We start from the raw sequence: 25,424 nt of genomic DNA, 5'->3' as shown, positions 1-25,424 counted from the left end.
TGTAATTCCACATATGCCCGTGGCATGTTTGAGCAATATATCATTTCAGTGAGAACTTTGTGTAAAAAAAAAAAAAAAAATTGGTAATTTTTCCGAAACTTGTGGCAAAATATAAAATATTCCATGGACTCAACATGCCCCTCAGCAATTGAAGCGTGCTGACATTTTATGCCCAACATTAGAAACTTATGCCACACATCACACACTCTTCTAACCACTTGAAGACCAAGCTCTTTCTGACACTTTTTGTTTACATGCAAATTACTTTGAACCCCCAAACATTATATATAATATATATATATATATATATATATATATATATATATATATATATATATGTTTTAAAGCAAAGGCCCTACAGAATAAAATAGTGGGTGTTGCAATTTTTTTTTACATATTGTGTACAATATTGTGTACACACTGTCCCTTTCATTTTTCTTCTTTTTTTTTTAGCACTTTTAATGTTATCACAGGTAATGTAAATATCCCCTATGACAGTAATAGATAGTGACAGGTAATCTTTTTTGAAAAAATTGGGGTCTATTAGACTCTAGATCTCTTCTCTGCCCTTAAAGCATCTGACCACACCAAGATCGATGTGATAAGATGCTTTCCCAATTTCCCAATGGTGTTGTTTATATCCGGCGAAACCAAAGTCATGAAATGCTTGTAGCTTCCTGTTTCTTAGGCCATAGAGATGATTGGAGCCATTCTATTTACATTACACAGGCAGAGGAGGCTCTGTCATTCACCAGAACCGATCAGCAGGACCAGGCCAGAAATCATTGGTCTGGACCTGTAGACTGATCAGTTCTAAAACAAATCTGATCGCCGCGGGGACGACGGGGGCGCGAGTGATGTACATGTATGGCGATTCATGCTGCCGAGCCACCTTACCGCAGTATAACTGCGGTGGGTGTTTGGCAACTGGTTAATCTGAATGATCTTGAAGTTTGTAAACTTAAAGATCCCCACACATTTACTTGCTTGAATTCTGTGACTTGTATTCACTATTCCCCATTGGCAGCCACTGCTGTTTCACACATTTCACAGAGCCTGCCTACTGAACTACAGCGGTGCTGAGAGGAGGAGTTTCAGGAGGCGGAGTCAGGATAGGTATCATGGGATATTTGTCCTTAGAGGTGGAAAGAAAACAGTAAAGGAGAAGCTGCAAAGCATGCAGGGAATTCAGGAAGTTGTGGAAAGTGATGCTCAGCAGACAGGCAGCATCATAACATGAAAGATGATTTTTCAAGTAAGCCTATATTGGATTGTCAAATATAACTATTGTTTGTATTGCTATTACAATGCTGATGTTGTATAATGAAAGTGTATGCTGTGACCATAGAACTTGTTTTACCTTAACCTAATAGTTAACTAGTCAACTTAACATAACCCCCAAGACACAAACTCTAAATTGAGCCCTAACACTTACCCACTCCCCCAGCACTTAAAGTGTTTGTAACCCTAAAAAAGAAGAAGAGAGGTCCTGTTCCCTTATAGCAGGTTAAACAGCACAGTGCTTGTGCTGTCTAACCTACCCCTCTGGAAGCTGTAAAAAACCTGACTGATCCTACCTGGTTCTGTCTTTCCCTTTGTAAACTGACCATGGTTTATCATGGCTGCTGAGCCCCGACACCGTGGTTAGTTTACGTGCCTCCATCATCCGCAGCTCCCCTCTGTGCTCCTCTATCCCCTTACTTCCTGTCAGCTCCATGCTTCTGTGTCTCCGTTACCCTCACTTCCCCCCTCCCTCCTGATGCTATTAGCAGAAAAGTTTCTAACATTCACTGCCAGCCCCTCTCTTGTATGCAGCCATAGCAAGCAGTGGAAGTGTTTTTCTAAAACAAAGGGAGTTATTTACGAAAGGCAAATCCACTTTGCACTACAAGTGCACTTGGAAGTGCAGTTGCTGTAGATCTGAAGGGAAGATCTGAAATGAGGGGAAGCTCTGCTGATTTTATCATCCAATCATGTGCAAGCTAAAATGCTGTTTTTTATTTTCCTTGCATGTCCCCCTCGGATCTACAGCGACTGCACTTCCAAATGCACTTGCAGTGCACTTGTAGTGCAAAGTGGATTTGCCTTTAGTAAATAACCCCCACAGCCTCTAAAAACTTTTTCACATCTCTTCATGCCAGTCACGTGACTCCAGGGCTACAGCGGGAGGGGCTGAGCGGCCAGCACAGTGGTCACGTGACCTCCCAGGCTGACATCAGAGGGAGATCTCGGCCCCTCCCACTGTAGCCGTTGGATTGGAGAAATAGAGCTGCCAGGAGTCACGTGACTGGCCTGAAGATATCTCAAAAAGGGTATTTAGAGGCATTGATTTAAAAAAAAAAATTACACATCATTTTATGACTGCATACAAGAGAGGGGCTGGCAGTGAATGTTTTTCTAAGGTTGCAAACACTTTAACACTAGAGGCAAATCTTGTTCTACACAAAGATAAACAGGAAGCACACATTCAGCTCTTCAATAAAAATGGACACAAGTGTTGGTGTTGCCTCTTTCAATTAGATTGCAGCTGTCAAATGCTCTGAAAACCCTTTTTCTTCCAGTTTACATAGATTAGCCCAACTGTACTCTAGATCACTAATACTAGACATAATTGGTTTTACACATAGAACTAAATCCAGCCAACATAAGGAAGCCAATTTGCAGAAATCCATTAGCGCATATATTCATTCCTGCCCTGTGTTCATTATTTTAAATAATTCAACGGCTATCTACAAATGTAAACCTTCAAGGATGCTTGTAAATCATATTAAAATAAATGGACACAGGTCCTGAGGTACATTTGGTTAATTTCGAAAGAAACTACGGCATATGAGAAACAGAAAAGCTCAAGTAAACTAATATTCGTCTATCTAAATTAGATTTCCTCTCAGGCCATGTTCTTTTGTTGTATTAAAATAAACGTTATATATTTTGCTCATTCTACCGTAGCACATTTATACTATGTTGGTCCAAATTTATTGTAGCTGAACTACAAAGTTGAAAATAAATAATAAAGGGGGAGGGGTGAAGGGTTGCTGATGTGCAGTACCCATAATTTTTTCTTTTAAAAAAATTTAACAGTTGTTATGGTGTACTGTGGAAGTAGTAAGTACACTCATGTGCCCAGTAGCTGCCCACCAGTCACTAACACTGAGCTCCATCTGCGAAACCAAAGGCGACACCAAAGGCAAAAACCTCTAGGAGCCTCTTGAGGCGTCATGACTGCATCCTATTTCCAGCTGCTATTGTCATAGGTAAGAATATGTACATTTAAAGAAACTGTGCTCACATGCCTTGTGCCCAAGCATCAATTTGAGCCTGCTACCTAGCTTTTCATGGTTTGTTGCTTGCTTGTTCCTTCTTTGAGCTGACTTCCATGTGGCTTCCTCTGCTCCCTAATTGTATTTGCTTGTCTGGTACCTGTTCAACTCCAAGCCTGTTTTATGGTTCTTGATTGTCTAAGACCTGTTCCAGCCTGCTTGGTATGGTCCTCGGTCCTGCTGCCTAGTCCAGGTTGCTGTTTGTGAAATACACTCCAGACCTGTGTTCCTGCTGGCTTTATATAGTATACTGCTTGATGTTTAATCTGTAATGTTAGCCTTGGTAAATACAATAACATAGCTGAATAGAATAAAGCAGTAGTTATGGGCTGGTCATTAGGAATGGGGAGGCAATAATTCAATAATTTTAGTTTTATAACTGTAATTTTAACTTTGAAGTTGCTTTGTTATAGATAAACAAGTCAAAAAGTAAGTTAATGATTTTAGCAGCATTTGCACACTCGTTGACTGTTTCTTGAGAGGTAACATCTTAAAAGTCACACTGCTCTTTTTTCTTGTGTATACATATTTTTTTTTTTTATCCAACAAAATTTTATTGAATTTGCAGAAAAATATTACAAACATTGTTTTCAATAACATATGGTACAACTGCATATTACACATTCCAGTAATAATCAACAACACAAATGTAATATTATTATTATTATTATACAGGATTTATATAGCGCCGACAGTTTACGCAGCGCTTTACAACAACATTAGGGCAGACAGTACAAGTACAATACAATTCAATACAGGAGGAATCAGAGGGCCCTGCTCGTTAGAGCTTACAATCTAGGAGGGAGGGTCAAGTTATACAAAAGGGTAATAGCTGTGGGGGATGAGCTAATGGAGAAAATAATGCAGTTGTTAGATGGAGGCAGGATAGGCTTCTCTGAAGAGGAAAGTCTTCAGGGATCGCCTAAAAGTGGATAAATTTGGAGACAGTCTGACAGATTGGGGTAGGGAATTCCAGAGGATGGGCGAGGCTCGGGAGAAGTCCTGGAGGCGGATATGGGAGGAGGTGATGAGGGAGCTAGAGAGCAGGAGGTCTTGGGAGGAGCGGAGATGGCGATTAGGTTGGTATTTTGAGACTAGGTTAGTGATGTAGCTGGGGGCACAGTTGTGGATGGCTTTGTAACTTATTGTTAGTATTTTGAATTTAATTCGTTGGGCGAGTGGCAGCCAATGGAGGGATTGGCAGAGAGGGGTAGCAGACACTGATCGGTTTGTAAGGTGGATGAGTCTGGCAGCAGCATTCATGATGGACTGAAGGGGGGATAGTCTATTTAAAGGTAAGCCAATGAGGAGTGAGTTGCAGTAGTCAAGGCGAGAGATAACCAGGGAGTGAATCAGGAGCTTTGTAGTTTCACTGGTTAGAAAGGGACGTAGTTTAGAGATGTTGCGGAGGTTGAGGCGGCAAGCTTTGGAAAGTGATTGGATGTGGGGCTGAAAGGAGAGTTCAGAATCTAGGATAACACCTAGCACCCTGACATGTGTGGACGGGTGGATGGTTTTGCCATTGCTCTTGACAGAGAAGTCAGGGGAAGAGGCACGTGGGGGAGGAAATATTATAAGCTCAGTTTTGGACAAGTTGAGTTTGAGGAAGTGGTGTGACATCCATACAGATATGTCGGTTAGTAAGTTAGTGATGCGTGAAGAGACTGATGGAGTGAGTTGAGGGGTGGAGAGATAGATTTGTGTGTCATCAGCATAGAAATGATATTGAAAGCCATGAGAGGCTATCAGCTGACCCAGGGAAGAGGTGTAGATTGAAAATAAAAGAGGTCCAAGAACAGAACCTTGGGGGACCCCAACAGAGAAGGGAAGAGGAGTGGAGGAAGTAGAATTGTAAGTGACACTGAAGGTGCGTTGGGATAGGTAGGATGAGAGCCACTGAAGAGCACAGTCACGGAGACCGATGGAGTGAAGTTTTTTGAGGAGGAGGGGGTGGTCAACCGTGTCAAAGGCAGCTGAAAGATCCAGAAGTAGGAGTACAGAATAGTGTCCGTTGGTTTTTGCAGTTAGTAGGTCATTTGTGAGTTTTAAAAGAGCAGTTTCTGTGGAGTGTTGAGGGCGAAATCCAGATTGAAGGGGATCAAAAAGATTGTTTTTAATGAGGTGGTCACTCAGTTGGTTGTAAACCAGGCGTTCAAGGAGTTTAGAGGAAAAGGGGAGCAAGGAGATAGGGCGTAGGTTGTTAAGATTGGTAGGGTCCAAGGATGGTTTTTTGAGTATGGGAGTGACCAGTGCATGTTTTAGAGCATCGGGGAAGACGCCAGAGGTGAGGGAGAGATTGAAGATGTGGGTTAGAGAGTGTAGGATGGGGTCAGAGGGTGACCGTAGCATTTGAGAGGGAACAGGGTCCAGGGGACAGGTAGTTAGGTGGGCGATAGAAAGGAGTTTAGCAACTTCGTCTGGAGTAGTAGATTTGAATAGAGGTAGTGTCAGTTGTATCTGTTGACATGGGGTCTTAGCTGGGGGAGATACCTGTAGAGTGGAGATTTCATCACGGATTGTATCAATCTTGTTTTTGAAGTGATCAGCGATTTCCTGGGCAGTGAGTAAATCAGTGGGGGGAGGCGGTGGAGGACAAAGTAGAGAGTTGAAGGTAGAGAAGAGTTTACGGGGATTGGATGAGAAGGTATTAATAAGAGTTGTAAAATAGGTTTGCTTGGCAGTGTGGAGGAAAGAATAGTATTTTTGGAGGGCAGATTTGTATTGGTTGAAGTCTTTGAGAGACTTAGTCTTGTGCCACAGACGCTCAAGAGCGCGACTACGTTTTTTGAGAATTTTAGTGTCATCTGTTTGCCAGGGTTGTAGGGGTCGAGGCCTGATTCTGCGTGTAGTGAGGGGAGCGAGCTTGTCCAGGGTGGAGGACAGAGATTTATTGTAGATGGATATGGCTTGGTTGGGGCAGGACAGGGGGGAGATTTTGTCATAGAGGTGGTCGGTAGCAGAGTAGAGGAGAGAGGAGTTGAAGTTGCGAAAGTCTACGGGTGGCGGTTAGGCGATTGGAGGGAAAGGTGGTGGAGGACAGGGGGAGAGAGAAACTAATAAGGTGGTGGTCGGAGAGAGGAAAAGGATTGTTTGAGAAGTTGCATGGAGTGCATAGGTAGGAGAATACAAGGTCAAGGGTGTTGCCATCAGAGTGAGTAGAAGCCTGTACCCATTGCTTCAGGTCAAATGAAGAGGTTAGACTAAGAAGTTTAGAAGTAGCAGGAATGTTTGTATTAGCAGGGATGTTGAAATCACCGAGAAGGATTGTGGGAATTTCCGAAGAGAGAAAGTAGGGTAGCCAGGCAGAAAACTCATCAAGGAAAGTCGATAATGGTCCAGGGGGCCGGTAGATCACAGCAATTCTTAGGGAAGTGGGAGAGAATAGACGTATACAGTGGGCTTCGAATGATGAGAGTGAAAAAGAGGGAGGAGGGTGAATAACCTGGAAGGTGCTCTGGGGGGATAGGAGGAATCCCACTCCACCTCCCTTGCGTCCATTAGGCCTGGGGGAGTGAGTCCAGTGAAGGCCACCCTGGGAGAGGGAAGCAGGAGAAGGGGTGTCATATTCGTGGAGCCAGGTTTCTGTGAGAGCAAGTAGATTAAAGGAATTAGTGAAAAAGAGGTCATGAACAGCAGTGAGTTTGTTGCATACAGATCGGGCGTTCCAGAGGGCGCAGGAGAGAGTGAGGCTGGTGTTGGCAAGAAGAGGAATGGAGACTAGATTGTGTAGATTGCGACTACTGCCAGAGGGTGTAGGGTGATGGTGATGGGTGTGTTGGGCACAGTTAAATAAAGTGGGCCCAGGGTTTGGGGAAATATCTCCAGCGATTAGGAGAAGCAGAAGAGTGAGGGAGGTAATATGAGAATATGATTTGTATGAGGGGACATGCTTCAGTATCCTGGGGGGTATGTTAGCAAGTGGGCTTAGAGTTAGAAAGAGGTGATGAGTGCAGTAATAGGGGGAGGGGAGAAGTGAGGGTGATATGTACAGGTTGTGGGGTGGAGCAGAGGGATGTAGAAAAGAGAGTTTGAGGAGAGAGGCAGCAATTGTGAAAAGGAGGAGAGGTAAAGAGTGCATGTTTCCGAGAGGAAGATGATAAAATTAGGAAATGGGGTCACCTGCAGTCTTTTATAGTTTGCTTTGTGCAAATCGCTGAAGTGCAAGAGCAGAAGTGTCACTTATTTTCAGAACCCCACTTCTTTGGAAGAACCCCCTGTATGTGCAGCCCCCTGTATGTGTTCCCCCGTAAGGAAGGCCTTGTTTTTATACTGTGTGTTGGGTGTGGGTTGAATCTGGCAATTAATCAATTAGGAGGGCATATTAGCAACACAGCTAGCAGGGCATAACTTTCACACCACAATCAAACTGCAAGGGGACTAAAAGGCCAAAATTGTAAAGATAAGGCAACCCATAATTTAGGTAAGACTTAATGGCTAAATAAACATTGAAATAATGTGAGCATGGCTACAGATGGAGTTGAAACAGTGGTGATAAACAGATTTACCCAATAAGCTTTTTTGCAGTCATGCAATGTTCAGTTTTAAGGTATGTGGAGATATAAACGCAGGTTTACCCAATAAGCTTTTTTGCAGTCATGCAATGTTCAGTTTTAAGGTATGTGGAGATATAAACGCAGGTTTACCCAATAAGCTTTTTTGCAGTCATGCAATGTTCAGTTTTAAGGTATGTGGAGATATAAACGCAGTAATATCATTATCACCATATCCCAGTTATCGTGTTTCTCAGTCTCTTTTTCACCCAACATTGATTCCTAGTAACCTGTCAGCCACTAATTCCAGCGGGGCTAATCCCGGCACATCTAACCAAGGTGCCCACAATTTTGCATGAAATACCCTATTCAAATCTTCCTACAACATTGCAGTGGGATTCAAATTAGGAATTTGATTAGACCAGTCTAAAACCCACCATGCCTTTGGGCCATTCCTTGGTAGATTGGCTAGTATGCTTCAAATTATTATTGTGTCAAAAATAATTTTCTGATTTAACTTGATATGATGTAGAATTCATAGTTGACTTAATAAATGCAAGCTGCCCAGGTCCGGAAGCAGCAAAACAATCCCAGACATTTCCACTACCAGTTTGATTTAAAATAATGTCTTTAGTTTGTCCCAAACATGTCTACAGTTGATACTGTTTGGTTTGTCCCAAAAATGTCTACAGTTACTGTGACCAAACAATTCTTTTTGATTTATTAGTTCACAGCACATTTTTCCAGAAGGCCTGGTCTTTTGCCTTTGTGTTCATTAGCCTACTGCAGTCTTGCTTCAAGGTTCTTTTTTAGACAGGAAAGACTTTCCCCTGCCACATCCATGAAATTTTGGGATTCCGGGAGAATTCTTTTAGCATCAGAAGGTCAGCCTTTGGGCTCAATTTGCTGGGCCAGCCAAGAAAATTAGTCATTTGAAATCTACAGCACTTTATTTTCCATGCAGGGGAATTGCAATATTTTTAAATCCCCTGTCAGTTTGTGACTATCCACATGCCTCTTTCTAAAGGCCATAAAAAGCTCTTGATCTTGACATGATGACACCACACAAAAGCAAAGAAAACACCAGACCTTGGGTATCTAGATTTAAATAAGATTTAAATAAGACAGGTTCTGTCTTCATACTCCTTAAAAGAGGTCAAATTGGCACCTAATATGGAATACTTGATTCTAGTCGTTGATTTGAAATGGTGAAAAATGTTGGGGTGCACTTACCTTTACCATGTGACAAATTTGCATTTTATTTAAATTTTTTTCCTTTTCTCAGCAAATTAAAAACATAGCATAATTTTAAAACAATGCTCTATAATGCCTTTTATATGTATATATATATGTATATATGTAAAATGTGTAGCTTGGTTGAGTCCTATCTTTTGTCTACTTTTCAAGGGGATTCTTTGACAATCTGAACTTTTTGGGTTGATTAGCCTTCCCACTTCCTAATTGATGGCCGGACTACTGGATCTCAACCTATGAGAAGATAATATTGATATACACCTTTGCCTAGTCTCATCTGTTCCCCTCCTCTCGCACCTTCACCACTGCCCCTTTTTTCCGCCCCTCCTTCCCTTCAAACCCCTGCACCTTTTCCTCCTGTTCCACAACGTGAGTTTTTTCATTCAACCAGTGGGCTGAATGAAAAAAAAACTCATAGATTCCTGCATCCACACGAGCGATGTGAATGCAGGGATCTTGCTTGCTGTGCTATTGTGACAATGGGGGATTTCCCCCTTCCGTCAGGACTATTTGACAGAAACTGCCGCCGGTCTAACAATTGGCTTTTTTTGAACAGAGAGAGCTTCAAACAGAATCTTATGAATTTTGATCTGTAGGTACCCAGCTTTACTCTGTCAGGTTCTTCAGTCTCAAATTATTCCATGTGGTGGCCTCCATAATGCAATCCTGTTGGATACCTAAGCTTACATTACTCCCATCGTTTTGTATGATTTCTGTACTGTTTTTATCTACCAGGGGCTCTAAAAGATTTGTCACCTTGCAAACCTTGTATTTTATTATCTTTTCTCTTTGTAATCTAATGTTGTATGCATTTTGGTTGCTTTGTACTCAACTGTCAACGGAAACTATCATGTGTCTCTCTATTACTTTGTTTTTTGATAATAGTACAAATGTATTGAGCAAAAAAATGTGTAACGTGGAAAATTAGTCATAGAGTTTAGTCAAGTTAACTGATGCTGCTATCTTTTCACCAGATGGGAAAGCGACAACTTAAGGCTCCTTCCACATGGGGCGGGCTCCGTTGGAGTCCGCCTGATTAGCAGGAAATCTGTCCGCTGATCCCCACTGAGCAGGCAGATGGCTGGTCTGTGTAGGCTCCGCTTAAGCAGAGTCGACAGATCCCCATCCATCTGTTTTTAGCAGATAGGATCAGAACGGATGTCGGCGGGTGTCAATAGACCATTAACACCCGCTGCTCCATAGAGGACAATGGATGGCCAAATCAGGTCTGCCTAAAAAACTGACAGGCAGAACCGATCAGTTCCCCTGTGTGAAAGGGGCCTTAGGTGGATTTTTTTTGTACATGCTAGCCAAAGTGTGACATTTCTTGTCCAGAACAGGCAAGGTTTGGTTGCTGAGAGCATGTTGAGGGGTGGAGTTGCAAGCATGGAGTTTAGGGCAGGAAAGGAGGATGAGGGACACTAGGTGTCAGGGGTGGGGTGTGCTTTGGAAGCATGGGGTTTAGAATGTGCAGGTACTATGAGAATGCAGGGGGTGGGGTAAATACTTGAGATTCACAGGCGCATTGGTGATGAGGGTGCAGGTTTGATTGTGAGAGCAGAGGGGCAGTGTACAAGCACCAGGGTTGAAGTGGGATGGGGGTGGGGTTCAAGGGCCAGGATGGTGCATTGGTGAGAGTTGCAAGTATGGTAGCATGGTGCAGTGGTGAAAAAGGAACATGAGACAGGCATGTAGGTAAGATTGGGGGAAAGCATGCACAGGGGAGTGGTGGGAGGTAGGGTCCACATGCATTGGTAGAAGGAAGAATGCAGACACAGTGTATGGTGTGAGAAGGTGGGGTGCAGGCATGATTGATGGTGAGAGATGGGGGACCACAGGCTTGATGAATGCTGAACGGGAGGCAATAAAGGGATATGCACATGTGGTATGTGGTGAGTAAACTGCTCTGCAGACTTGCTCAGTGGGGAGGGTAAGGGGTTTCTAGTGTGGTGGGTGCTAAGGGAAGGGGGACTGCAGATGTGGTGGGTGCGGAGGCATGGAGGGCTGGAGGTAATTTAAATGATGAAAGAAGGGGTGATGCAGCCACAATGGGTGGTGGAAAATGTAGGGCTGTAGTTTCAAAGGGTACCAAGAAATTAGGGGCAGCAGGCACAGGTGAAGTGATGTGAGGCAAAGTACTGATTCAGTGGTGGAAGGACTGTAGCCATGCAGGTAAAGTGAACTTTAGAGGAACTTTTTTTTTAATTTCATATACAACTCTGTATTGGATCATTTGTTTTTTTTTTGCTATAGAATACCAGAAAATTCCTGTAATAAACACTAGAAATGTGAAATGATGTGGAATGATATGGCTAAATGGTAAATTCTATTATGAAACATTCAGAACTGTAAATTAGAGTGCATGTGTCAGTTTAATCAATTAGCTTTTAACACTCTAGTATTTTGACACCTGTGATACAGCCTATAAACTGCTTGTCACTGAAGTGGAGCATTACAATAGCTACTTCACTGCTATCTCATATTCAGTAAAGAGTGCTTCAGGCATTTGCTTGGCCCTAGGCAAGACCATGTCATGATGGAAGCTGTACTATATAGCCAGAATGTGCAATGGCTAATTTATATTAGACTTGGCTCCGTCTAGTTAAAATGTTGGTACTGGACATGCTTAATTTACCTTACTAAAGTAATATGGAACAGATCTTGTCAAATGTTTTCTGACACCTGTTCTTGCTCAGAAAATCAAGCTTTAGGGATTTTGAGCAAACCACAAATTTTTAAGGCCAAACTCCAATCAGAATCTTTTTTTTTTTTGGGTTGCATGGTGAAAGTGTAGAAGCTCTGTGAGGATTTTATTGCGATGTATTTCTCCCTGTTTCAGTGACACTTGCTCTTCTAAATTTTGTTTCCTGATGTCACAGGGACAAAGAATGTGGGGAGAGCTATCCAATGCATTAAAATAACAAACAATTCCTAATATGGCTTTATTATTACATTATTTTTTTATTTTTTTTTATTTTTTTTTTAGCAGAAAATACTTTATACCACCATTAGTAACCAGGCCACAAAAGTAAGGCCCCATTCACACCTAAAATGCAAACACACATAAAATGCATTCCAAACACAGCGCATCTAAAATGCACCAAACAGGTTTGAACCATGCCTTATTGATAACAACATTTTTAAAAATAATAAGTCTGATTATTACTGTGTGATGATTCACTTCATTAAAAAAGAGAAGTATGGGAGCAAAAAAAATAAATAAATATCTATACTCACCTAGATGGCTGCAGCACTGATCTCAGCTGCAGCTGTCTCCTGCTGGCTTTACCTCCAGAACTGAGTGATCAAACACTGTTGATTGCTCAGTTCTCCACATCCACTCTGAGCAGAGAGCAAGGACATATCAGTCACCAGCTCTCTGCCTTGCCCCTCCAATGCTCACTGGAGCACTGGGCTGTTGGCTGAAAATGGAACACATGAGTGCAGAATGAACTGCACTCCTGTGATCCATAAAAGTACAACCCAAGTAGCATTGGCTTTACTTCTTTAACTAAGTGTGTAAAAAGATTATCCCTGTTTATGTATTTCATCTACACATTTTTAGATAATCAAAGTGAATATTCACACAATTTATTGTGTGAACATGCTCAACCACTTTGTTAAATCTTTCCCAGTCTGTCACTTTGCCCATTCAGAGCAAATTGATAGGTTATTTTGTAAAAACAGCCCCCAACCACGGATAACTCACCTTTGCCATTCTCCTACCATTGCTCCATTGCTTGATAAGAGCCTTGGTAAATCCCTGATTCTTCCTGATACGGAGGAACATGGGACCTCCTCCAAGGATTCAGTGATTGGGCATGACTGGCCAATCACCATTCCTGAAAATTGACATGTGAGGATGCAGAGAAGGATGTTACAACCAAAGTAAGCTCTGACACTATGTGGGTGTGGGTTGTTCTTTCAAGAGAACCTGTCACTTTTCTCTCAATGGCCAAAGTGGCACATTTTTTTTTAACTGCCAACTCATTCTTTAGGGCCAGTTGTCAATATGTACACAGTGTTGCACAGACGCTGGCCCTCAGATGGCAGGCCCAAATATTTAAAAAATACAAAATTCTAAATTAGAGGTCTGTGTCAGGTTTGAACAGAAGTATATATTAAAGGGGTGCACATAGGGGGTTATGACTGTGGCTATATTTTAAACTACCATTCCATCATAAGTGGTGCTTCTGTCACCTTAATAATATTATGCCCTCATCTTTTACAATGGTAACACTTGTTAATTAAAATACAGGCATGTCTTGAAAATGCCCTGATAGAATACAGAGTACAGTTTCCATCTCTCCACTAGAAGCACATTACCGCTCAGTGTTATTTGTGGGTGTCATAATTTGTTCTCTTTTGGCCATTTCTTTGGAAGCGTGACAGCAGCTTTGGAGGAAAAACAACTTGTGGTTTCCATATACTTCCTTTTTTCTGTGCATGCTCAGGGAGGGAATCCTGCCTATGTGACAGCAAAATGATTTGAATATAAAGACTGTCTATAAGCCTGCAGAGCAAAGAGCACAGCTCTATATAAAAGCCTGGCTAGCTATCATATGAATCAGTTCCGTCACATAGCAAGGAGCAACAGAGCCTCTCCATCACTCCCTGTCCTTCTCCTTTACTGCCTGCTGGTTGGAGGCTGAGGCAAGTCATTTCTGTGTAGCGGCTGGTAGTACAGGCTGGATCTGCTCACATCCTAAACGGCCGCTCATGAATGTGGATGTGCAGTGCCAGTCTGAAGATGTGTCACCCACTCCTGCGGCATTATGTTAGACATTTGCAAGCTGAAAAATATGGGCACTTTGCCATTCCTCAGTGGTCAGGTAAGTTATATAGTCATTATTAATGTATTTAGAATTTTTGCTACAACTTTCAATGTCACCCTGCTTTTTCCTGACCAGCTAGTCATTGGAGTAGTTAAATATTTGTCACCGTCCCAATGTGTTCAAGCTGGTCATGAAAGTGGAAAGAATCAGAAGTGGATTATACAATCAATACTGAAGAGGCTTCATTGTAAATTATTGTGGCCACTTTTTATTGGAATATCTCCTGTGCTCTCTTGTAGTCATGTACTGTGTGTGTGGTGTGTATAAGTGTCATACACTATATCTGTATATATAGATATATCTAGATCTATCTATATCTATCTATATCTAGATAGATCTATATAGATCTATATAGATAGATCTATATAGATCTATCTATATAGATATAGATATAGATAGATCTATATAGATCTATCTATATCTATATAGATCTATCTATCTATCTATCTATCTATCTATCTATCTATCTATCTATCTATCTATCTATCTATCTATCTATCTATCTAATATTTATGTTTGTGTATTTATTTATTTAAAATACAGTTGTATACATGTAATGTACCAATGAATTATTTTACACATCACACACACGCATAGATATTATTATTATTTTTTTTTTAATACAGATAAAATACAAATGTGTCCATGTCCTATACACACACACACACACACACACACATACATATATATGCGTGCATGTGTATTTATTTAAAATACAGATATATACATGTCATGCATAAATGAATTATTTTACACATCACACACACACATATATATATATATATATATATATATATATTTTATATATATATAAAATTTTTTTTTATATATATAAGATACAGATGGGTACATGTCTTATGCAATATATATATATATATATATATATATATATATATATATATATATATATATATATATATATATATATATATATATAGTGAAGGTATGTGTGTTCTATACAGTAATGAGCGCCTGTGGATCAGAAGTTGAGCGGAAAAGTGAACTTTCAGTTGTAGTGATGAATAAACATACTTGTTACTATTCAGAGACTGTATGTTAAGTGCACATAGAAAATCAGCTTCCAATTACATGTGGAAACTGGTATGAAATGTGTATATGATGGGAAAAATAGTTTATTCGTTTTATGCATAATTAGATCAGATTGAAGTGCATTGTGTAAATCCAATATGCAAAATATTAGTACTTTTGGTACTGGTAGTTATGATGAAAAGGGCACTTGCTGTTCCGTATGTAGATTACAGATATTGGTTCACTGCACAAAGATTATGAAAAGGGAAAAGAAATGGATGTTCTTCTATATCATGACTTTGGATTAAGGGCGGACATTGGCATGGCTTGTTTTCACAATGTGGAGATCAGAGCAATCTTTGTACAAGAGACACATGTTGCTAAACGATAAGACTTCCTGTGTGAAATCGCAGTAGCACATGGTGTAATGTGAGAGATGGGTCAGATAAGATCTCTCAGATTATGTGTGTTCAGTTTGAACCTCTCAGCTGGTATTTGATATTCTGCTGGATGGGTGATGGACCCAGTCAATGTTATATAACCTGTGTTAGAGAGAGGCAGGCAAAGGGTTAATGGTGTGATTGAAGTTGGAGTCTCCTGAGCATTCACCAGCCAGCCTCTTCTTTTCACGTACACTTAACTGTGTGGCTATATATTAAGTGTCCTTCTATTCAATGAGATTGCACAGTGACTGCAGAAGTCATTTATTTCAGAGATGAATGGGGAATCCACCAGGTCTAACAGGGGAGGAGGAGATGATGACATGTTATGTTCCTCGGCATGTTCTCCTGTGTCATTAACCGGTCAGGTATGATGGATCTGAAATTAAAGCTTCTATTTATTACTTCACGACATAAGGGGGTTTATGGTTCTGATATAATTTACATATTGGTGTTTTTTATTCTCTTTACCAATAAAGGTTTTTTGATGATTGAATGCTGACTGTCAAACGCCAACAGTATATATGTTGTTATTTACTATATTGTATATATCACTTACTGATAAATACTATTTGTGTTATGGTTATTTATACAGCAATAACATCTTCAGCAGCACTATAATAAATAAGGGTTATAATATCATAGTAGTAATAAATATCACAGCTGCATAAAGTCTAAAAAACAAAATATCGATAGTACAGAATTCAAACCACATGTGTTATTTCTGTATCTGTTTTTTTAAATGGACAATATCCTTATTTTCCAGAAATAATCCATGCACATGCACTAATTTACTTCCCCCCTCACTTTTGTTTGTTTGGAATGAGCGGTGCAGGTTAGTTGTGGTTGTGTGGACTACTCTATATACACTACCCACCCATCCCATAGTTCTTAGTCTCTAGTCCATCTCAGGAAGGAGCAGAATAGAGATTTTTTTTTTAAAACCAGAATTGAATGTCACTTTGGCTATGAAGTGCTGCAGCAAACAAGTTATTATTATTATTATTATTATTATACATATAGCGCCAACAGTTTACGCAGCACTTTACAATATAAAAGGGAGACAATACAGTTATAATACAATAAAATACAAGAGGATTAAGAGGGCCCAGCTCAGAAGAGCTTACAATCTAATAGGGTGGGGCAGGTGGTACAAAAGGTTGTAACTGTGGGGAATGAGCTGTTGGAAGTGGTAGGAAATTAGTTGGAGATGTGATAGGCTTTCCTGAAGAGATGAGTTTTCAGGGATCGCCTGAAGGTAGCAAGAGTAGGGGATAGCCGGATAGATGGAGTTTGCAAGTTCCAGAGGATGAGAGAGGCTCTGGAGAAATCCTGGAGACGAGCATGGGAGGAGGAGATGAGAGAGCTTGAAAGTAGGAGGTCTTGGGAAGAGCGGAGAGGTCGATTTGGGTGATATTTGGAGACAAGATTGGTGATGTAGCTCGGGGCAGAGTTCTGAATGGCTTTGTATGTTGTGGTTAGTATTTTGAATTTAATTCGCAGGGTGATTTGGAGCCAGTGTAGGGATTGGAGGAGAGGGTTGGCAGACACTGAGCGGTTGGTAAGGTGGATAAGTCTGGCAGCAGCATTCATGATAGACTGAAGAGGGGATAGCCTATGGAGAGGTAGGCCAATGAGAAGGGAGTTGCAATAGTCAAGGCGAGAGACAACAAGGGAGTGAATGAGGAGCTTAGTGGTTTCATTTGTTAAAAAGGGGCAAATTTTAGAGATGTTTCGGAGGTGAATTCTACAAACTTTTGACAACGATTGGATTTGAGGCTGAAATGACAAGTCAGAGTCTAGGATTACACCTAGTACCCTGGCGTGAGGGGAGGGACTGATGGTTGCATTGTTGATTTTGATGGAAAAGTCATGGAGGGGGGCACGGGTGGGGGGGGAATATTAATAGCTCAGTTTTAGAGGGATTTAGTTTAAGGAAGTGGTGCGACATCCATGCTGATATGTCCGTTAGTAAGGAAGTAATGCGAGAGGAGGCTGAAGGAGTGAGGTGAGGAGTAGACAGATAGATTTGTGTGTCATCAGCGTATAAGTGGTATTGGAAGCCGTGGGCGGTTATCAAGTGACCAAGGGAAGAGGTGTAGATAAAGAAGAGAAGGGGTCCAAGAACAGAGCCTTGGGGGACCCCCACAGAAAGGGGCAATGGGGAGGAGGAGACAGAGTTGTAGGTGACACTGAAGGAGCGCAGTGATAAATAGGCAGAGGACCAGGATAGAGCAGAATCTCAGAGGCCAAGGGAATGTAGTTTATTGAGAAAGAGCGGGTGGTCAACAGTATCAAAGGCCGCAGAGAGGGTGAAGTAGCAGGAGTATGGAGTACTGGCTGTTGGTTTTAGCAGTTAGTAAATCGTTAGTGAGTTTTAATAAGGCAGTTTCCGTGGATTGCTGTGAGCGAAAGCCAGACTGTAAGGGGTCAAGAAGGTTATTTTCACTGAGGTAGAAGCTAAGACAGTTGTAGACTAAGCGTTCTAGAAGTTTAGAGGTGAATGGGAGCAATGAGATGGGTCTTAAGTTGTTCAGGTTGGTAGGGTCTAGTGAAGGCTTTTTAAGTATGGGAGTGATCTGCGTATGTTTTAGAGGGGAGGGGAAGATACCACTAGAGAGGGAGAGATTGAAGATGTGAGTGAGGGAGCATAGGATAGAAGAAGAGGGTGACCGTAGTAGTTGTGAAGGAACAGGATCCAAGGGACAATTGGCTAGGTGGGCATCTGAGAAAAGTTTTGTAACCTCTTCAGTAGTAGCCAATTCAAAAGAGGAGAGTGTTGAATGTGCTGCTAGGCAAGGTATGTTGGGTGGGGAAGACGTACGCACAGTGGAGGTGTCCTCACAAATTGCATCGATCTTGTCTTTGAAGTGATTGGCAATCTCTTGTTAGTGGGTAGAGGGGGTGGGGGACGAAGCAGAGAGTTAAAGGTTGTGGAGAGCCGACGGGAACTGGATGACAAGGAATTAATAAGAGAGACAAAGTATGCTTGTTTGGCAGCATGGAGGCAGGAATTGTATTTTAGAAGGGCAGATTTATATAGGGTGAAGTCTTGCAGGCATTTGGTTTTACGCCACAGTTGTTCAAGAGCACGGCAATGTCTCTTGAGATTTCTAGTGTTGTCAGTTTGCCAGGGTTGTAACGGTCAGGGGCTGATTCTGCATGTGGTTAGAGGAGCGAGTGCATCTAGTGATGATAAGAGTGAACTGTTGTAGACAGAGGTGGCCAGGTCAGGACAGGACAGGGGAGAGATTATGTCATATAGGTGGTCATTAGCAGATCAGAGAAGAGAAGGGTTAAAATGGCGAAGGTTTCTACAAGTAATTGTTTGCTGCTTGGAGGGATGGGTGGTTGGAGGCAAGGATACAGAGAGAGGAAAGGGGGTGTTGGTGAGGTTGCCAGGGTTGCAGAGATGGGAGAATACAAGGTCAAGGGTATTACCATTGGAGTGAGTGGAAGTATGTGTCCATTGAGTTAGGTCAAAAGATGAGGTTAAGTCGAGAAGTTTAGCTGTAGTTGGGCTGTTAACATTGACAGGAATGTTAAAGTCACCAAGAATAATGGTGTGTATTTCAGAGGAGAGAAAATAGGGTAGCCAGGCAGCAAAGTCATCAAGAAAGCGCAATACCGGTCCTGGAGGCTGATAAATTGCTGCAATCCTCAGAGAAATGGGAGAAAACAGACAAATACAGTGCATCTCGAAAGAAGAGAGGGATAGAGAGGGGGGGACAGGAAGGACGTGGAAGGTGCTTTGTGAGGATAGAAGGAAGCCAACTCCACCTCCTTTCTGTCTGTTGGGTCTGGGGGAGTGAGTCCAATGGAGACCACCTTGGGAGAGGGCAGCAGAAGAAGCTGAGTTAAAATTTTGAAGCCAGGTTTCTGTTATGGCGAGTATGTAAGTTAATTACCCTTGATTCTGGTGGTTTTATAAGAAGTCCTTAGGACCGCTGACCTGTCCACGGTGAAGCAAAGATGAGAATAAAAAGTCAATAAAACTTTTAAAATACTCTCATTCGAGATTTTTTATTAAATAAACAAAAACTTTAAAATGGATCTCCTCTGCTTATCATTCTGCATCAGATTCTTCCTTGTTGAACAAAAAAAAAAATCTAGGGCTGCATTTGCAATGAAATGAGGTCAGTGGGATATATTATGTTACACAACAAGGTGTGGTTTGTTAATGAAAGGGTGTGGATTAAAATAAGGTGTTTTGGACTTTGACACATCTGTATGGACTATCTATTGTATGTTGAAAAACTAGGTGAACTCTTGCTTTAAACTTGTTTATAATTAAATTGGTCAAAGACAGAAGGGCATAATTGTTACTGTATACATTGTTACACTATCCTGGGCCTTGCCATGTTGCCAGTTATCAGAAAAACTGTCATACTGGCAGAGAGACTTTCACATTCAGAGAATAGGAATAGGGATTGGATTTGGTGCTAGCAACATCACTTTGCAGCAAATCTTGTGGGTTTGAAATTCACATTCTCAGCAGTCCAAATTTGACTGGACAAATGTTTTTGCAAAGGTAATGCAAGGTAACTGCCTGGCCTTTGAACCATGACCAGCAAGCATAGAAGGACCAAAAAGGGGGCTTTTGAATAAGCCAGCCTCTTACTGTAAAAGAGTAGGCACAAAGCAGTCACAGGGGCTGATTTACTAAAACTAGTGCACTCAGAATCTGGTGCAGCTGTACATGGTAGCCAATCAGCTTCTAACTTCAGACCTTTTAATTAAGCTTTGATAATAAAACCTGGAAGCTGATTGGTTTCTCTGCAGAGCTGCACTAGATTTTGCATTCTCCAGTTTTAGTACATACCCCCCACAGTGTCAATGTATTGGAAGCTGTTGTAGAGCATGCTAAGTTTGGGTGCTCAAAGTGCAAACTAAGTACAAGGATAGTACAAATCTTAACAACCTCAAGTAATAACATTGAAATTCAACATGCCCCTATTACCTTAGTTAAGTAAAAGTACTACATACATTGGTTAGAAGTATTATTGTAATATTAAGCTTGATATAACAGAAAGCTTTCAATAATGATGACTGATTGTGAGACGAATTTCCTTAATTATGTCTGAGTCAGCTTAAATCAAACTGTGTGTTTTATTGTACACACAAAAAACTTGGAAAATACTTACAAAAATAGTACAGAATAAAAGTGTTGCTTCATATATGATTAAAAGATTCAAGTATAGTTCGTTTGTTTCAAAGATAGGAAAACAAAGTTAATTGAATAAGCTTCAGGCCATGTGGTTTTCCTTTGTCTTCTTAATATGGCTGATTAACCCCATGTGTGCTGAAGAAAAGTCTGTGTGCTGAAGAAGGAGCTGTGTGTAGCTTGCAGGCAGGAAGTAGAAAGAGACTGACACTCTATCAGCTCTCCCTTACATAACAAACTGGATCCTTTGAATTTGCGCTCAAAAACCAAACCCTCCCATAATCACTCCCAATATTACCTCCCCTTTTACTCCCTACAAGGGTGGGCAAAAGAGTAAGTAATATGAACAGCATCTCTAATTAGATACAGACACATGAGCGGAATTCCTTCTACACAGGATGTAAGTAAAATTCCACTTACACAGGAAATTAATGAGGGGCAGTCAGTCTACAGAAAACACACAATTTCTATGTCAAGATATCAGTTACATAGGAATACCTTAGAAAAACATATATAATATTACAATGTACATCAAATATAATTAGACTACTTCTGGAATTTTAAACTTAGTTCAAATGTTATTTTGTGGAGATTATTAACTCGAAGTCTGCCATTCATACAATTATAATATAGGGAATTCATATTCTAAATAAAGTATAATAATGCCAATTAAAATTTAGATATTAAGAATATAACAATTATCTCCATGAAAAATGCCCTGCTTCTGGCCAATCTTACTCTGCGGTATTATCTGCCATATCTTAATTCTTGTAGTAAAACACTTAACACTTGTACTCTGTGTCTCTAGTATATATGGACTCTGCGATATTATCTGCTGTCCCCTAATTCATGTAATAAAACACCTATTTACCTATTTCCCGTAATTGCTATAGCCCTTTTTTATTGTTTTTGCTGACATGTAGTACAACACCTGCTTGTGACCAGCGTTTCTAGTATATTTAGGCCTAATCTTGCTCCTTAAAACTGTCTTGCTACTGACCATTTCTACACTCATGTTTCATCTGTGGTCTCTTATTTTTACTGCCTGATAAAAAAAAAAAACTACCTGAATGTCTTTGTTTCAACCTGAAATGAATCAGCTTAGGGTGTTACTGCTGTAGGTGAGCCAAGCTAATTGTAAAAGTACCGTATATACTCGAGTATAAGTCATTCCGAGTATAAGTCGAGGCCCTAATTTACCACAAAAAAATGGGAAAAACTTATTGACCCGAGTATAAGACGAGGGTGAGAAATGCACAGCTACTGTAAGTGGAAAAGAGGGTCAACAATGCCTATTTGCAGCATCACTGTGCCCATTTGCAGCCATAGGTCCCCTGAACTTCAAACTCGGCAGTTAAGGGTTCCTAGATGCCCCCTAGCTGCAGCCAAAATTTGGGGTCTCTGAACCCAAAGGGTCCCGAAATGACATTGCTGCAGATGGACACAGTTGACCGAATTTGATACGGGGGCCACTTAGTGCTAAGAACCCCAAATTTGGTGTGCAAACCCAGTGGAACTAGCACCATAAAATTTCCAAAGCTGGGGTTTCTAGCACCAAGTGGCCCCGAGATACAGGGCCCCAAAAATCAGTTCCGAAAATGTCAAGAACTTTTCTGCAGCAGAGAATGACATTTTCCGAACCGGGTTTGGGGCCTCGTATCTCAGGGCCACTTAGTGCTAGGAACCCCAGCTTTGGATATGTTATGGTACCAGTTCCACTGTGTTTGCACACCAAATGTGGGGTTCCTAGCCCTAAGTGGCCCTGAGATATGGGGCCCCAAATCGGTTCAGAAAATGTCAAGCACTTTTCTGCAGCAGAGAATGACTTTTCCGAACCGATTTTGTGGCCCCGTATCTCGGGGCCACTTAGTGCTAGGAACTTCAGCTTTGGATATGTTGTGGTACCACTGGGTTTGCACACCAAATTTGGGGTTCCTAGCACCAAGTGGCCGTGAGATACGGGGCCCCAAAGTCGGTTCAGAAAATGAAATTTTTTGCTGCAGAAAAGTGCTTGACTCCAGTATAAGTCGAGGGGGGCACTTTCAGCACAAAAAAATGTGCTGAAAAATTCGACTTATACTCGAGTATATACGGTAATTCAAAAATCAGTTCCACAGAAAAAAAGGTGCTCCCAGAGTATGCTCTTACTAATGCTGTCTGTAAAAAAGGGATGGTCCCGTAACACCACAAACAGCTTTAAATAAAAATGTAATTTTAAGTATGTTTATGTTATCTGAGTCTGTTGTATGATCAGAATGGCCGTCACATTATGAGAAAGTCTCCTTACTACATTTGTAGAGCTAAACCCTCCAAAGTCAACTGACTGATCATTTCTCCTCACCTGTGGGATCCTCAGCTCTGGCTATTCATGTGTCTAAAGTACACCTCCTAATTACAGCATGAAACAAGAGGGATAAATGATCAGATTAGGAGTTGGTGTCTATGCACTACAGAAAGTACATCTGCTTCTTGGCCTCTGAGGTATGGGGGACCTCAGCGGAGCTTCTCAAATAATTTTTGAAGCTGCAAACAGTTTACTAGTATTTCTCATTCTAAGTTTTGTTATGCTATCACCTGCTTGAACTTCTAGTTTATTTATGTTGTATAATGCATGTCAGAGGTTTTTCTACAAGATATGTGAGTCTCTTATTCTGCTTTTTTCAGAATTTTTCCTATTAATGAATTTAAAAAAAAGTAAGGAAGGCAAAAGAGGGGAATCAGAAGTGTGGTAGGTAGGACATGGAGGAAGGGATATCTGCTGAGGTTGGGCTCAGGTCTTTCTCTGGCTGAACAGAGTGAACTGAATAGTTCGAGTAGTTAGATGGTCTCTAAAGGGTTCCAGACCTGCACATATGTTCCTTTTTTGTCATTAAGAATTGCAGACATCTTTTCATTCGATAGCTACCATTTCATTTTATTCTTCACATGAGTTATAAGGGGGGGGTGGAAGACCATCATGCTTTGGCTAGGGTTTGTTTCGCTTCTGTAATGAAAAAAGTAGCTGAGGTGAAACTGGGTAGCTGTGCACTGTTTAGGCTTCAATTTTAGGAGGGTTTCCTTAGGATTTTTCAGAATGCCTTTCCCAAAAAGAGTGTAAACCATCTGGTACACCCTGGTTCAAAAACTTCTAATGTGAGCACAGGCTCACCATATGTGGAAGGGTGTGCCTGAGGGTTGGCAGTCTCTGAAACATAATCCCAACCCCAAAGGGTACATCTCTCCAATCTGTGTGGGACCATGTACCATTGATTATATTTTTTATTGAAGATTTTAAAATTTAGTCTGCATTGGACAACACTGGAAATTGGGCAAGCTGCTTTTTTATTTTCTAGAACCTTGTGTTGATTCCTCCCTGTCTTTTTTTGTGTCTTAAGTAGAACTGAACTTAAATGCTATATAGCTGTTGGAAAGATACACTTTTAGTGAAAACAGTAAGTACCCAGAATTTAAAGTATAACTAAAACTTGTTTTTTTAGTTCTGGACAGAGTGGAGAGAGATAAGAACGCTTGTCGGTTTGTATTACTGTCTGTGCCCCCGTTAAGGATATTCCCCCTCTCTATTTGTCCTGCTTACCATTATCAATGAAAGTGAAAATAAAAGAAAAGCTCAAATTTTGGGTTGTCCCCATAAAAATAATAGAGTAATCTTCCAATGGAGACACAATGGTTCTGGTGAGTCCCCAAGGAATTCCCTTAATTTGCAGGGATTTCCTCTCATTTCCTGTCCGCAATGGGACACAGATAGTGAAAAAAAAATCTTTTTTTTTTTTTTTTCTTCCCCTCTCTTTAAATTATTCTTTATTCAATTTTCTTTCAAAGCTTAACAATTCGGTTAAAAAAAAGAAACAGATAATCATTATCTTGTCTTTACAGTAATGCTAATAAATAAGCAAAAGTGAAAACACATTATGCTAGAAGAGAGTAGAGTAAAAGATAAAGACCAAGGGGGTATGGGAACACCCTTGTTCCCCTTGCTTTACCTGTTTCCAATATTATAAAATTAGCATAACTCCTTAATTCTTCCCCACTTTTCCACCTCTCCTATTAACCTTCAAGTAATCTCATGATTGAAAACAAAGATTGATTCTCTCAAGCGTTTCTTTCATTTCACGTGGTTTACATTATTAAAGTTAGAAAACTTATTACATCTAATTTATCTAATATATCCTTTTCCTGTCAATTTATCTATTTTGTTTGTTCTCCAGCTCTATTATACATTTCTCACTCTATACGAGAGCCTCCACATCTTATCGAATTCCTTAAGATTGCCTCTTTTGTGTACACTGCTCTTTCTTTACAGATGGTCTCATTTATTACCCTAATCCAGTCTCTTACTGTAGGAGGTGCCCTCGATTGCCATTTAATTGCAATCATTTTCCTAGCTTGGAACAAGCATCTTAATATAGCAATTGTGGTACTATTCCTCTCCCCCGATCCTTCCTATACCCCAGTATGCATACTACAGCGTCCTTCTCCAATGTTATTCCAAATATATTGCTCATGGTATTAAGCACTCCTCCCAATATCGGAACAGCTTGGGGCATCTCCACACCATATGTATGAGATCGCCAATCCCCTGGCATCTGGGGCATTTGTCATCTGATCTTCTACCAAACACCCCCAATCGCTTGGGGGTGTGGTGTGGTAAGCTCTATTTATCAACATCAGGTGGGATAACCTCTGCGGGAGTGAGACCGATACCATTGGTCCCATCTCCAGGATTCTCCTCCACTGCTCCAGTGTTATCGCCCCTATATCCTCTTCCCACCTCTCTCTTTCATTACGGAGTTTCCACCCAGTGTTGGCTTCTTTGCTTATCTGTCCATATATTTTGGATATTAGCCACTTAGTGGAGCCTACCTGGAGTATACTTTGAAAAAGGGGCGTTTTAT

At 40.9% G+C, this 25,424-nt stretch overlaps 1 protein-coding gene across 5 annotated transcripts in view; it reads left to right on the top strand.

Annotated features, from left to right (window-relative positions):
• Window positions 1-25,424, top strand: part of MCTP1 (multiple C2 and transmembrane domain containing 1) — a 1,184,139-nt gene that overhangs the window by 253,915 nt on the left and 904,800 nt on the right. Inside the window, exon 1 of one of the 5 annotated variants that reach the window (XM_073624524.1) lies at window positions 13,510-13,896. The exons of the other annotated variants lie outside the window; for them this stretch is intronic. Within the exon in view, the coding sequence (XP_073480625.1) occupies window positions 13,840-13,896 (57 nt within the window). The 5' untranslated portion in view covers window positions 13,510-13,839. Of the gene's footprint in view, window positions 1-13,509; window positions 13,897-25,424 lie in introns of those variants that run through there. 5 annotated transcript variants of the gene reach the window in all.

Source organism: Aquarana catesbeiana, linkage group LG01 (assembly GCF_042186555.1).
Source record: "Aquarana catesbeiana isolate 2022-GZ linkage group LG01, ASM4218655v1, whole genome shotgun sequence".
Lineage (NCBI taxonomy): Eukaryota > Metazoa > Chordata > Amphibia > Anura > Ranidae > Aquarana > Aquarana catesbeiana.
This window is presented reverse-complemented; position numbering and strand designations above follow the sequence as displayed.